This window comes from Loxodonta africana, chromosome 21 (assembly GCF_030014295.1).
Source record: "Loxodonta africana isolate mLoxAfr1 chromosome 21, mLoxAfr1.hap2, whole genome shotgun sequence".
Lineage (NCBI taxonomy): Eukaryota > Metazoa > Chordata > Mammalia > Proboscidea > Elephantidae > Loxodonta > Loxodonta africana.
Genome location: NC_087362.1, coordinates 2,955,480 through 2,970,657, shown reverse-complemented (window position 1 = coordinate 2,970,657; position 15,178 = coordinate 2,955,480). Strand labels below are relative to the sequence as shown.

Below are 15,178 nucleotides of genomic sequence, written 5' to 3'. Positions count from 1 at the left end.
TGCCTCCTCACCTCCTCACGCAGCCTGTGCCTCCTCACCTCCTCACGCAGCCTGTACCTCCTCACACAGCCTGTACCTACTCACACAACCTGTGCCTCCTCACCTCCTCACGCAGCCTGTACCTCCTCACACAGGCTGTACCTCCTCACACAGCCTGTACCTCCTCACACAACCTGTGCCTCCTCACCTCCTCACACAGCCTGTACCTCCTCACACAGCCTGTACCTCCTCAGCTCCTCATGCAGCCTGTACCTCCTCACACAGCCTGTGCCTCCTCACCTCCTCACGCAGCCTGTGCCTCCTCACCTCCTCACACAGCCTGTACCTCCTCACACAGCCTGTATCTCCTCACACAATCTGTGCCTCCTCACCTCCTCACACAGCCTGTACCTCCTCACACGGCCTGTGCCTCCTCACCTCCTCACACAGCCTGTACCTCCTCACACAGCCTGTGCCTCCTCACCTCCTCATATGGTTTGTGTCTCCTCACCTAACTTACTCCCAGAAGGTGTGAGGGACTCCCAGGAGCACAGAGTTCCCAGTCGCTTCTTGCCACTCTGCACAACCTCCACTAGCTTGTGCACAGGCCAGGGATCCGTGTGCCATTCTGAATCATGGCAGAGAAAGCCTTTCCATGTGTTCAAGTCTGCTTTCTAGCACAGGCATGGAAGAATTGAGCCCGTCCTTATTTATTGACAGAAATATTTTATTTCGCTAATTTTCCCTTTATTTACCTGCCAGGTCTCATGTAGTGTGCCACTCAAGGACTCCTTCATTACACCACTGCTCGGTAATTTCTGTAGCATTCTCCACTTTTGTGAATGTGTTGCTTTTCTCTTGCTCTCTCTTTTCCTTCTGTTAACTTTAGAGTGAATCCCACTAACACCTTGAATTTGTATAGAAATCTTAAGTTATACACAACATATGTTAACAGCTTCACTAACTACCAAATGCAGCAATTTCAAACTAGATAATATCCGAAGACCAAACAGCTTGTTAGTCCTTGTTTTCAACTGAGTAGTTAAGAAGATATAATATTATTGGGTACGATTCTTCTTATACAATGTCTTAAGTAGAACAAGAATTCCATTTTATTGAGATTTTCTGTAACAAAAAATATAAAATAAAGCTGTTGCCCCTTAGCAAAAAATAAAATAGTCCCCAAACACAGACATCACATTATTTTTTTAACATTTAACATCTGTGCGCTATCACGTGGATTATCTCTACTCTTCTGGTAAAACCAGTAATATGAGCAAATCTATCATTTAAGAAGACTTTTCTGTTAAATAAAAACCCACAACGATGATGAATTATTTTTTATGGAAACTTTGACCCTATTGGAATATTTATTGTTGCCATGCCAAAGTGTGTCCATCAGGTATCCAAACCTTTCTCTGTATGCGGAACTACTTCCCATCATTTTGTTCAAAAACCGCTGAAGTATCTGAAAATGTACAAGTGATAAATGTTTAGAAAGCTCCTGACAGTTTGCCATTCAAACACTACGTAATTTAATGCAGAATGACATAAGAAGTTATACTCCTTTACAAGACAACGACTTGTAAATTCAAGAACTATATAATCTTAATCCTTGAAAATCAGAATGTAAACGGCATTTCTGGAAGACTATAATGCAAGCAGGGCGTGTGAGTATATACATTTTTCACAAACATATATACAGGGTAGATTTGGCTGTCTGTATTTCTTTTGTTCTTACTGTAGCATGTGTTTATATCAGGTAATACTAACCAAAAACTCTACAATATTAACAAAAGAATGTGATAATAGAATGTCCCAAAACTGTCAAATGTTGAATCCAAAAAAACATTCAATTCAAAACTGTTGAACATTAAAGAAAAATTCAGTCAATTATGTGTAGTACTAAAAAAAAAAAAAAGATTTTTTTAGTACTAGTTGACTTTAATTCAAATACTTCTCATGCAACATTATGGTAAGGCAGTCATTAATTATTAAGAATCTAATTTTCCATTCTCAGTCATTTGTGTATGTTTTATATTTATTAACTTTTTTAAAGTTACTATAATTTTTATGCACATCCATGTTTTCTTATTTTTTTAACAGTCAGAAAATAAGAGATGTTCTTAGCATTCATTCATTTATTTGACACATATTTATTGAGACTAGGTACCAGGCGCTGTGTAAGGTAAATAAGATACAAAAGTAAACTAAAATAGCCTTGGGAGAGAAACTTAACCTGGTCTGGGAAGGCTTTCCCAAGAAGCTGACACCTACCGTCTCTAGTAGGTAGGGAGCATTGCAGGCAGAAGGGACTGTTTATCAAGAGACCTCGTGGTCTGGTCAGGTACCTCCAAATAGTTCAGTAATCTGGAGTCTAGAATAAGTGAACAAAATACCTGTATAGTAAGAGCTGCCCTGCTCTGTGCCACCTGTCCTTCAAATACATTGTCTAAAATCTTCCCATCAATTAAATAAGATTAGCTTAACACGCCCCATGGTTTCCATAACCTAATGTTTTAGCAATGTTACATCATTTGCCCAAGCTTAAATCCTAGAGTGAGGATTGAACCAGAATTGAACTTCATCCCAAGCCCTGTTTTTTACACTGAACCAGAGTATTTAATGTTGTTACCACATGCATTGAACATTCCCTAGGGCGTTTGGACAGTGGAGTTACTACATGCCTCCGAAGACACTGTATCTCTTTCCCCACTTCTCTGGTAAATTTCAACAAGTGCAGTGAGTCAAAAAAAAGCTAAAACATACAAAAAGTCCTGTCTCGTGATGTGGTAATGTGACCATCACTATGTTTCCCTGTGGGTATTTAGACTTCCTGGGGTCACTATGAGTTGGAATTGACTCTACAGCAACGGATTTTGTTTGGTTTTAGGGGGAATTAATACCTGAACTATCTTCTGTGGAAAAGAAATGAATGTTTACTAAGTGGTGGCACAGTGGTTAAGCGCTCAGCTGCTAAGCGGTTTGAACCCACCAGCCACTCTGTAGGAGAAAGATGTGACAGCCTGCTTCCATAAAGATTTACAGCCTTGGAAACCCTATGGGCCAGTTCTACTGTGTGCAACATGGTCACTAAACCAAAAAAACCAAACCCAGTGTCATCGAGTCGATTCCAACTCATAGCAACCCTATAGGACAGAGTAGAACTGCCCCATAGAGTTTCCAAGGAGCACCTGGCGGATTCAAACTGCCGACCCTTTGGTTAGCAGCCAGAGCACTTAACCACTACACCACCAGGGTTCCCCTCCCCAGGTCACTATGAGTTGAAATTGACTCCACGGCAAAAGATTTGGTTTTTGATATAAAATTTAAAAATTATATTACATTTATAATTATATTGTATAATTTTCTCATGTATTTCTTAAATATTTTAAATAGAATTAGTAAACACATTTATGAAATTATAGCTAAATTATAAAATTATAATAAATTTATAAATTATTTATAGATTTATAAAATTATTATACCCACATCAGAAACTCACATTAAATTATGTTTATGTTTTTTGAGCTGTGTCATTACTGGATTTTATGCAATAAATTCAGGGATTGTTTATTTACTTTGAGAATATTCAGATTTTATTATATAGACATCTGAATCAAATTCTCATGATTTCATATACCAGCAAATTTATCTGTGAAGCCAGTTTTTGTTTTTTTACCTTAATCCAAATGTGAATACATCATGTCTTTTGAGAACCCATAGGTGTTACAACAAAGTTTTAAAAATTTACAAGTGTCCCTCAGGCAGAGCCCTGGTGGCACAGTAGTTAGGAGCTGGCTGCTAATCAAAGGTTCAAATCCACCAGCCACTCCTTGGAAACCCTATGGGTCAGTTCTACTCTGTCCTATAGGGTCAGTGTGAGTCAGAATCAACTCAACAGCAATGGGCTTTTTTTTTTTTTAAATAGTCAGGTACATTTGGCAAATGCTGCTTATTTGAATGATGATGAAGAGGGCAATTTGGACAAAGTAGAGCAAAGACTGATTCATTCCTAAAGGTTTCCTGGTACCAATTAACTGAGTAACATCAAGTCATTATTAAAGGGCTGCCATATTGCACTGCAGTGCTACGTAAGTTGCGTTTGTTGGAGGAACTGTTGTGCAGTTATCCAAGGTATTTCAGAACATGGAAGTTGAACTTTACCTGTGACCCTTGTTATAAACATAATTATCATATCATAGCTAAAGGCAGCAGACCTTTAAACAACTTGTATTCTTTACCCCCAGCAATGCATCTCTTTGGCCTCAACTGGCAGTTACAGCAGACTGAGAACGACACATTTGAGAATGGAAAAGTGAATGCTGATACCATGCCCACGAACACTGTATCATTACCTTCTGGCGACAACGGTAAGAGAAAGAATTACATGCCCCGTGTCTTTCTTTAACATCCCTTTTCTATAAATTTATTTTACCCTGCTTACATCCAGTTTTTTACGGGAGGGGGAAAAGGCTTTGGAATTACAGATACCTTTTCAAGGATGCTTTTTATTCATTTACTCAAAAGGTTGAAAATACACATTTTATTATAGGAATAACATGATTTTCTGCCCTCTGATTTGATGGCTAGGCTGCTCTGCCTTTCCCTTCTGCAAGTGTGTATTGAGTTTTATTTTTAGTCCACAAATAGGTTATAATCCGGCGTATCATCACTTATATTACATTGGGTATATTATGTTTTTTCATTCAACTAGTATGTGGAGTTGGAATACTATATTAATTTTGTTATAAAAGCTTTTAAATACGAAACACTTTAAAGGATTACAATTTATTGACCTTTTCTCTTGAAGCCCTTTCTCTAAACCCTTAAGAGTTTGTAGTTTGAGCTAACAGAGACTTTCAAATCAATTGGCTCTGAATTATGAATTAAAAATGGAATTTAAGTTGTTAGAGAATGCTGTTTTTTATTTTTCTAATGTAAACACTCAGGAGATGTATATATATTTATATTACATATATCTGTATTACTTTTATGTGTATATATGCACATTTTTTTAATTACCTTTTTTGCCAATATCCAATCAATACCAGTTGTCACCAAGGCAACTCCAAGGCCACTTCATGTGCATCAGAGTAGGACTGTGCTCCCTACGATTTTCAATGGCTGATTTTTTGGAGTCTACCTCAGGCACCTTTGGTGGACTCCAACTCCAAACCTTAGGTTACCGGCGAAGTGCCTTAACTGTTTGTACCAATACCGTCTGTTTAAGGAGAACACATCTTGGCATTTGGCATTCTCTGGTTTTTTTGCAGACTGTCATGATAGTTTATATCCCAAAGCAACCAGACCCGGACACCTTCTGTCACCTGATGGTATATCATTTGCCTATCCCTAGCTCTCCGTTCTCTGCATTTCTTCTTACCTCATGTGTTTGCAGGCTGCTTTGGCATCTATTATGTCCATCCTCATGTAGCTGGTTTCTTTGCAAGATTAGAAAGACGCCATTACATGTTTGGTGAGCATACGTGCTGCTATTTCATGTGTACCCATTTACTATCACTAATGCTTTTACCATTTTTTTAAATTCTTGCCTTTTCATCTTTGGTTTTATTATAACAATAATAATTTATGACACTTCTCTTCCTTCTTAGGGAGGTTGAGGAATTTTACATTAGCTTCTTACAATACTAATGAATGTCCTCCCATGTAGCCGCCTGTGCAGTAGACATTGGCAGTCACTGCACAGTGGATTAAAGAGTAGGTGAAAAAAGGCTTGCCTGATTGAAACCAAAGGTGGGAAATTTAAATGAAGTAAAATGTAATTACCTTAAACAATTATTTAATTTTTTATACACTGAACACATACATATGAGCAGATCGAGTAACTGCATAGAAACTAAGAGTGTTTGGGTTTATGCTGGTTGAAATTTAGACTGTATCTATGAAATTGGTCGAATGGTACTTATTAACTGTACATGGAGGGAACTTTTCTTTTTTACACATGAAGAAATTATGCTAAAGATTACGATGCTTACTGTGAATGTTTTATATATTTTATAACATCCTAACCTTTTATTAGGATTGAAATGAAAATACAGTGTGGCTAATTGGCTCTTACAGCACTTGAAAAGTAAAATACTGAGAAAGCTGTGGATTCAGAGATACCCGCAGCCTTAAGGCTGGTTCCTGGTACTTTGCCAGGGAAATCTCCGCTCACATCAGCATTCCTCAGCTCATGTAAGCCTGTATTCAGATCCCAGCTCCTTCCCCTACTCGTGTGTAATCTTGGGCAAGGTATCTTAGGGAAATTTCAGGGAACCCTGCAATAGGCTGTTTAGGCTCCTGTCCGCCCCCGTAAGTTTGGAAGAGCCTCACATGCATACGGCTTTAGAAATTTCTGTGAAGCTGGAGTCCTCTATAACACGACCACTGTAAGACATACGTGTTTCGTCAAAACCCACATACGCAAACACACACATACAAACATACACACACGCACATATCTGAGATGTATTGCTCAACACCGTACTTATCCTCATTTTGTGAAATGTGCCATGGTATTTTTTATTCTATTTTATTGTATTTCCTGTTTTTAAAAAATGCTAGTTGTAAAACCCACTAAAATAATTCCACGATTTACAAAAGGATTGTGGTCTACAGTTTCAGAACGTTGCTCTGATAGTTCTCTTCTGTAAGAAGGACTGAAATTCCCCAAATGACCCTAGAACGCATCTCCTACACTGCTGTGTGCCTGCAGAGCAGCTGTGCCTGCGCCTGAGGGAAGCGCCCTTTTCCTAGCCTTGTAAGGAAGCCTCCAGCATGAGGGATGGATATCAGAGCCCGGGAATGAGTTAAGTACACTGGAGAACTAATCCACCAGCCTGCCAGCTGGACTTGGGGATCCCTACAAATTTCCCTGTACGAAAAGAAAGCTATCTCTCGGCCTAGGCCTTGTCCAAAGTGGGACCTAAATAATAGTTACTTCTTATCTTCTTTATTATTTCTAGAATAGCCCCCCAAAAAAGACAAATTACGAGAAATTCTTGTTTCTGTTTTTCCAGGTAAAGATTCTTAATGTATCTCTCAATACTTACAGACCTTGGCAGAACCTAAAACCACTGTTTTAAAGCATCCATGATGAACCTGCAATATTCATAGACCATCACCCACTACTTCGGTTTTATACACTGTCCAGCAAATCATATAACCTCTTTAGAAATTCTAGAGGATTATAACCCTTGAGAAAGCCTTAGAATTCTGGGGAAAAAAAAAAAAAAAAAAAGCCATGCTAATCACTTCACAGCTTCTAAATGCAATACTCTGATTTCTGCAGCCCTGTTTTATTTTATTTTATAAATCTAATTCTAAGGAACAGTTATGGTGCCAAGGGTTCTGTGAACTCCTTTCCTGCCTTAAAGTTAACATTGAGCCAAAGCTTCTGGCTCGTATTTACTCTCTAGTATGTGCCGTGGTCCTTCACTGTGATTCCTGAGGCCTCCTTTGACTGCATGTTTTAGAGATTAGATGGGTCAGAAGTATGGAAGTCTCAGGAAGAAGTGGTGGAAGCAGCCATAGTGAATAAAAAAATGTAAGAATGAAGTTTTTAGCTCAAACGCTAGTCTCTTTCCAGAAACTAAAGTTGTTCCCCTGGACCAAGGAATTCATTTAGCCTAATAATGTCCTGGAAAAAATCACATAGGCCTGTATTCAAATCCTAGCTCTGTCACTAAACCAAAAAAAAACCAAACCTGTTGCCATTGAGTCGGTTCTGACTCATAGCAACCCTATAAAAAAGAGTAGAACTGCCCCACAGCGTTTCCAAGGAGCCGCTGGTGGATTCAGACTGCTGACCTTTTGGTTAGCAGTCGAGCTTACTCACTTTATAACCTTGAGCATGTTACTTAACCTCTTTGAGCCTCAATTTCCTCACATGCAAAGTGGGAATAATTTATTTTTTTTTTTATCTCTTAGATTTATCTCTTAGATCACTGTCTTAGTTTCTCAGTGATGCCGTAACAGAAATACCACAAATGGGTGGCTTTAAGGAACAGAAATTTATTTTCTTACAGTTAGGAGACTAGCAGTCCAAATTTGTGGCACCAGGGCACCGGCTTTAGGGAAAGACTCTCTGGAGCAAATCCTTATCTCTTCTCAGCTTCTGTTCCTTGGTTCCTTAGCAATGGTGTCTATCTGCACCCATCTCTGCTGCTTCCTTCTGAGTCTAATCTGATCTTTTATGGCTCAGAAGTAATTGGTTTAAGACACACCCTACACTGATATGGCCTCATTAACATAACCAAAAAGCCCTATTCCCAAATGGGATTACATCCGCAGGTATAAAAAAAAAACCACTGCCGTCGAGTCGATTCCGACTCATGGTGACCCCATAGGACAGAGTAGAACTGCCCGATAGAGTTTCCACAGAGCACCTGGCAGATTTGAACTGCCGACCTCTTGGTTAGCAGCCGTAGCACTTAACCACTATGCCACCAGGGTTTCCACCACAGGTATAAGGGTTAGGATTTACAACACATATTTTGGGGGGACAAAATTCAATCCATCACAGTCACCAATTCCAACAGTCTGTCAGCCCTTTCTATACTTCCCTTGCAAAGTCTCTCCCCAATACTTCTCAACGATTATTTAAAATCTTCCTACTACACTCAAATCCCTAATCCTTCAGCTCTCGCAACAGATGGCTTTGTATCCTACTTATCCAAAAAAAAAAAAAAAAAAAAGGATACCTTCAGAAGGACCTCTCTTAATTTCTTATAAATGGATCTTCACTCCTGCACGTATCTGGGATCTGTTCTTTCTCATATTCAACGTTAATCCTTCCGTGGGTGCTCTGGACCTCGTTCTGTATCGTCAAAATTCCCCCACTCTACTGACACCTTCCAGTCAACATTTGAACATTCCGATGACTTTCACATCTTTAAAAAAAACAGCAAAAATCCCTTGACTCCAGCTCCTACTCTAGCCCCACCCCACCTGTCTTCTCCTTTTACACCTAGCATTCGTGAGCACATTGGGTGTATTAACTATTTTCGTTGCTTTGCCTTCTGCTTACTTCTGTCACAGTCTGCGTCTTCAGTACTCCTTCCTCATAACTGCTCTCCACTACAACTCCTTGAAACGGATGACTTCCAAAGCTATCGATTGTTGTGCCTGTGGAGCCAATGAATATTCTTCAGCCTTTATCATGTTTGACTTCTTGGTAACATTTATATTTAATATTCTTTACCCTTGCCCTCTTTGATACCACATTCTTCTTAGTTTTTTCTGCATTTCTGGCAACTTCTCTGTTTGTTTAGTTGACTCATCTTCCACCTAATCCCTAAACATTGCTGTTTCTCAGGACTCTGCTCCTTTACCAATGTAATCCCTCAGGGTTCTGTCATTCCCTGTCCTGGCTTCAGTTACATTCCATGTGCTGTCAACTCCCAAATCAACAAGTCCAGCCTAGGTGTCTCTCCTGAGCTCCAGACATCAACTACATAAAATCTATCCAAGTATCTTTGAAACATCTCTGACTGGGTATCTTCCAAGCATCTCAAATTCTACATGTCTAAAACTGAACCCATGAACTATTTTGATTTATCTATTACTGCATAAGAAATCACACCAGAATTCAGTGGCTTAAAAGAACAATTCGTTAGCATTTCTCATGGCTATGTGGATTGACTGGGCAGTCCTGCCTTCTTGCTTGGGGTCTCATAAAATTGCCATCATATGTTAGCTGGGGCTGTCTGAAGGCTCCACTGAGCTGGAATTCCAAGATATCTCACTCACTTGGCTGGCAGTTGATGCTAACTCTTGGCTGGGATCTCAGCTGTTTCTGTCAACTGGAGGACCTAAACATTGTCTTCCATGTGGTTTGGGCTTCTCAGAGCACAGCGGCTGGTTCTGAAGGGGAGTATCCCAAGAGTTCGCATTCCAAGAGACCCGGACAGAAGCTACAGGCTTCTTATGATCCAACAGTGGACGTTCCAGGATGTCACCGCCATCATATTTTGTTGGTCAAGAAAGTCACTAAGGTCAGCCCAGACTCACAGCTCCCCCTTATGACTGAGAAATGTCAAGGACACGTTGCACAGATATGTGGGCTGGAAGATACTGTTGTAACCATCTATGGAAAACACAGTCTGCCACATCATCTTTCCACATTTGCCCCTCTTTCAGAGTTTCCTGTATCGGGAAACAGCATCGTCATCTGCCTAGTTACCAGGGCCAGAAGTTTAGGAGCCTGATTCTGCCTACTATCTTGCCTCTCATACCCAGTCAGTCATCTTATCCTGTCAGTTCTAGCTCCAGAATATCTCTTGAATCCCATCATCTGCCACCTGGATTATAGCACCCACCTTGTTTCTGGGCTTTCTGTCTCCAGTCTTGCTCATCTATTCTTCACACAAAATTTGAGATATGAGATATTGGTACACTGCCTGAACCCCTTTAGTGGTGTCTCGTTATCCTAGATGCAGGTCAGATGCTTTTAAATGACTTAGAAAGCTTTCCACAACCTGGCTGTTCGTCACATATAGGAACAGTGTAGCAGGGAGTAAACATAGACTTTTGAGTCAGACCACCTGGTTGTAAATCCCAGTTCTGATAATTAATGCCAGTGTTACCTGGGACAAGTTATATAGCTTCTTTGTGACTAAGTTTTCTCATCAATTGAAAGAGACTAATAGTATGTACCTTATAGGATGGTCTGAGTATTCAGTGTAAATACTTGAAGCTGTGACTAATACATAATAAAAAAAAAAATACATAATAGATGCTTTGAAATATTAGCTAGGAATATAGTAGTGAAAAAGACAGTCTCTTGTCCCCAGGGCATGCGAATTGCTGGAAAAGGCGAGAATCAAACAAGCAATTCCATGAACTAGAAAATGCACAATAAGGAAGACTAGAGGGTTCCGGGATAGGACTGGCAGGGCTGGAAGAAGATTGGGTTTTATTCAGTACTGTTTATAGTATTTGTGTTATTACAGTGTATAAGAGTTGCTTAATTAGATGGTATATTGATTTTGTCCATTAAATTATGTTTGCAAGGTTGTTATGTTTTATTTCACTTAGCTTGTGATGTATCCACAATGTTAAGTTATGGTGTGTGGTTGTTTATAAAAAGATATATTCTCTCAGAGATTTCAAAGTCAAGGTATGAATCCAAGGTTAGGTCATAGAATTGGAGGATGGTCTATTGATTGTCTATAAATTTCTAACCTTGCTTCCTATCATTTTAATTATTAGTGCCTCTGTGGGACTTAAAATGATATTATCATTTACCCTCCTCAACAATTGCAGTTAGAATTTTACAGCTGGATTTCTTGTCTTTCAGTTTTAATCATTATAGGCTAGTTTACTCACATTGTAATCAGGTGGCAAATTCATGATGTATATGACAAAATATTTAGTATTTGAAACTTTAGGTGGTTTCCTGATGTCACAAAATAATTTTCTAAGAGTTACCAAGCTTCTTCATTACCAGTATGATTTTAAATACTCTCTTGTCCTTGTAACATCTCGGGTTGGTAAACTATTATTTGAGAAATGTTTCCCAGAGTACAAAGCACGATTTTTAAGGAATTATCTGAAAAATGCCACTTTACTGGTATATTTTCGTATAAACTGTGTATCACACAGGAAAGAAAGGAATAGCATTCTTTCCCCACTGCTCTATGTCTGAGCTTCCTGGCTGGCTGCAGTGGCTTGGCTGGCCAGGAAGTGCAGCGTCTATGCCACTTAGATTTGCCCCACCCACATCGGAGATCGGCGAACAGGGAGTATGGGAAAGCAGCTTCACGAAGTTCCCAGAAGGAGACAGAGCACCCTGAAACAAGTGATATACGCTTTCCTAAGCTCCTTTCTTCCGCCTGCTTCTTCAGCCTCCTCTGCTTGCCGCCAGCTGCAGCCTGTCTCTTGGCTGGGAGGTAACTGCTTTGGCCTCAGGCTGCTTGGGTTTGCCCTGCCCACACTGGCCAGGCCCCTGAGCTGGTGTTGGTTCTTGCTGTCTCTTTTGGTATCTTCTGTGCCTCCTACCACCTCCCCCTCCTTTTTCTGGAACACCTGGCTCCATGTGCCATCTCTGTTCCTTCTTAAAAAGCTGTGAAGCCACGCTCAACTAGGGAACCACTCCCCTGGCCAGTGACACCACACTGGTGAGATCCCTGTGGCTTTTTTTTTTTTTTTCTTGTTTTGCTTTGTTTTGTTCTGTTTTGTTTCTTTGTTTTCTTTTTCATTTCACAGCTTGGGAACACCTTCTAGCCAGGGTGCACTGCACAGCTTAGGAGCCACTCTCCCAATCTGTGCAGCCACGTAGGTGGGATCCATGAGGGCATTTCTTTCTTTTTTTTTCTCTCTCTTTCTTCTTTTCTCTGTCTTTTTCGCTTTATGTCTTTCATCATTTCTTAGTTCTCGTCTCTTTACACTTATCTTCTTTTCCTGTCACCTGAATCCCTGGTGCTGTGTGACATCTATACCCTCTCTATCCAGGCTATACTGTGCAGCCTGGGAGCCACTTCCCTGGTCTTAGCAGCACAACCAGTAGGACTCTGGGACTCCTGGGGCTTTTCTATTCTTTTTTTCTTTTTCAAATTTTTATCTAGTAATTTTTTTCTTTATTTTTTCCTTTTTCTTTTTTCTTTTCTACATTTCTTGGTTTCTCATCTTCCCACTCCAATGGCAAGCTGTCTTAGCATTCTTTTTTTTTTTTCTTTCTTAGTTTGCTTGTTTGTTTTTGGCTCCTGTTTCTCTCTCCTCTTTCCCATACCCCTATTAGTTCCACACATCACAACCTCCCCCCACTTTCCTGCCTACCTGCACCATGCACTGAACATCACACCCCTGAGCAGCACAGGCACCGCCTACTGGAATCTGCCCAGCACTGATTCCTGGCCTGCCCTGCCAGCCCTAGGATATGCCACAAAAAAAAACCCACCCCAACCCCTCCCCTTCAGCTGGACCTGCCCTGCTGCACCATAGCTGAATGACTGCCCCTGCCCATTGGACAAAGAGATGAAAACTGTCATGACTACAGATGAGAAAACAACAAAGAACACACAGCCCACCTGCTTAGACATAACCAAATAAAACAAAAAAAGCAGGATGAAATAAATCTACAATCAAGAAATGGAGAAAATAACTACTGAATGTCCTGAAAACAACAGACAATATCAAAACATATTTTTAAAAAAAAGGATAGTTCCAGTAGGCATCCAAAATAAAATGCCAGCTAACTTTGCAATAGAAGAAGAGGCACTAGAACTACCTGACAGGGAATTTAAATCTCTAGTATTCAGAGAAATCCAAGAGTTGAAGCAAAAAGTAGACAAAAATGAGGAAAAAATAGACAAATTCATGGAAAACACAGACGAAAAAATGGAACAATTCAGGAAAGTAATACAGGAACAAAATGCCAAAATAAATTCACAACTAGAAATCATACAAAAACAGTTAGAAATCCAAAAGATAAACAAGATTTCAAAAATGGACAGTGTCACGGAAGGGCTGAGGAGCAGGTTTGAAACAATGGAAAACAGAATCAGCGAAATTGAAGACAAACACTTGGCTACAACTCTGTTTGAGGAAAAAGAACAGAGAAAAATGAAGAAACCCTAAGAATTATGTGGGATACAATCAAAAGCAAAAATTTGTGAGTGATCAGAGTTAAAGAACAGGGAGAAAAAATGGAAAACACAGAGAAGATCATTGAAGAATTGCTGACAGAAAACTTCCCTAATATCATGAATGATGAAAAGCTGACCATCCAAGAAGCTCAGCGAACCCCACGTAGGATAGACCCCAAAAGAAAAACACCAAGGCATATCATAATCACACTCGCTAAAACCAAAGACAAAGAAAAAATCCTGCGAGCAGCTTGAGAAAAACAAAAAGTCATATACAGAGGAGAAACAATTAAGACTAAGCTCTGGCTATTGAGCAGAAAACATGCAGGCAGGAAGGCAAAGGGATGACATATATAAAACCTTGAAAGAAAAAAACTGCCAACCAAGAATAACATATCCTGCAAAACTTTCATTCAAATATGATGGTGAAATTAGGACATTTCCAGACAAACAGAAATTAAGGGAATATGTAAGAACCAAGCCTTACTTACAAGAATTATTAAAGGGAGTCCTTCAGTCTGAGAACAAACAGCACCAGACCACAGCCTGAATCTAGGAGTCAGGATTGTACCAGCCAGATACCAACCTAGGAAATGAACTCTCAGGAACCATCCAAAACTAAAACAATAGTAACAGGGAACCAGAGCGGTTAATCTGTAAATGACAGCAACATCACAACAATAAAAGAGGGAATAAACAGTATAGGTATAGAACTTTCTAATGGAGAGGTAGCCAAGGCGATACCAAATAATAATAGACTGGTTCAAACATAGGAGGATAAGGGTAAATTTCAAGGTAACCACAAAGAAAGTTAGCAAACCTACTCATCAAAATAAAGAACAAAAACATAAAAGTCTCAATAAAAACAAAATCTACAAAAACAAAAGAAATGAAAAAGATATCCACAAACAAAAGGAACTCAGCACAGGACAGTAGGAGGAACAAAGAAAATGTTAGCACCACAAAAAAAAAAAGGTCTACAAAACGACAGCAATAAACCGATACCTATCAATAATTACGCTGAATGTAAATGGCCTAAATGGACCCATAAAGAGACACAGACTGACAGAATGGATAAAAAAAAAACAGGATCCACCAATATGCTATCTACAAGAGACACACCTTAGAAACAAAGACATAGATTTATTAAAAATCAAAGGATGGAAACAAATATATATCAAATAACTACCAAAAAAGAGCAGAAGTGGCAATACTAATCTCAGATAAAATAGACTTTAAAACAAAATCCACCATAAAAGACAAAGAAGGGCCCTATATAATGATTTTTAAAGGAATGATCCGTCATGAAGACTTAACCAAAATAAACATCTATGCACCCAATGACAGGGCTCCAAAATACATAAAACATACTCTAACAGAGCTGAAAACAGAAACTGACAGTTCCACAATAATAGCAGGAGATTTCAACACGCCACTCTTAGTAAAGGACAGAACATCTAGAAAGAAATTCAACAGAGATACAGAAGAGCTAAAGAGCACACTCAGCCAACTTGATCTCCACCGAACAGCTGCAAAGTCCACATTCTTTTCCAATGCACTTGGAATGTTCTCCAGAATATACCATATCTTAGGCCACAGAGCAACCC

The 15,178-nt window shown here is 39.5% G+C and overlaps 1 protein-coding gene across 1 annotated transcript in view; it reads left to right on the top strand.

The window, feature by feature from the left end:
• The window catches only part of TENM3 (teneurin transmembrane protein 3), a 788,034-nt gene that overhangs the window by 607,023 nt on the left and 165,833 nt on the right, over window positions 1-15,178 (top strand). Inside the window, exon 6 of the mRNA XM_064273551.1 lies at window positions 4,230-4,352. Within this exon, the coding sequence (XP_064129621.1) occupies window positions 4,230-4,352 (123 nt within the window). The remainder of the gene's footprint in view (window positions 1-4,229; window positions 4,353-15,178) is intronic.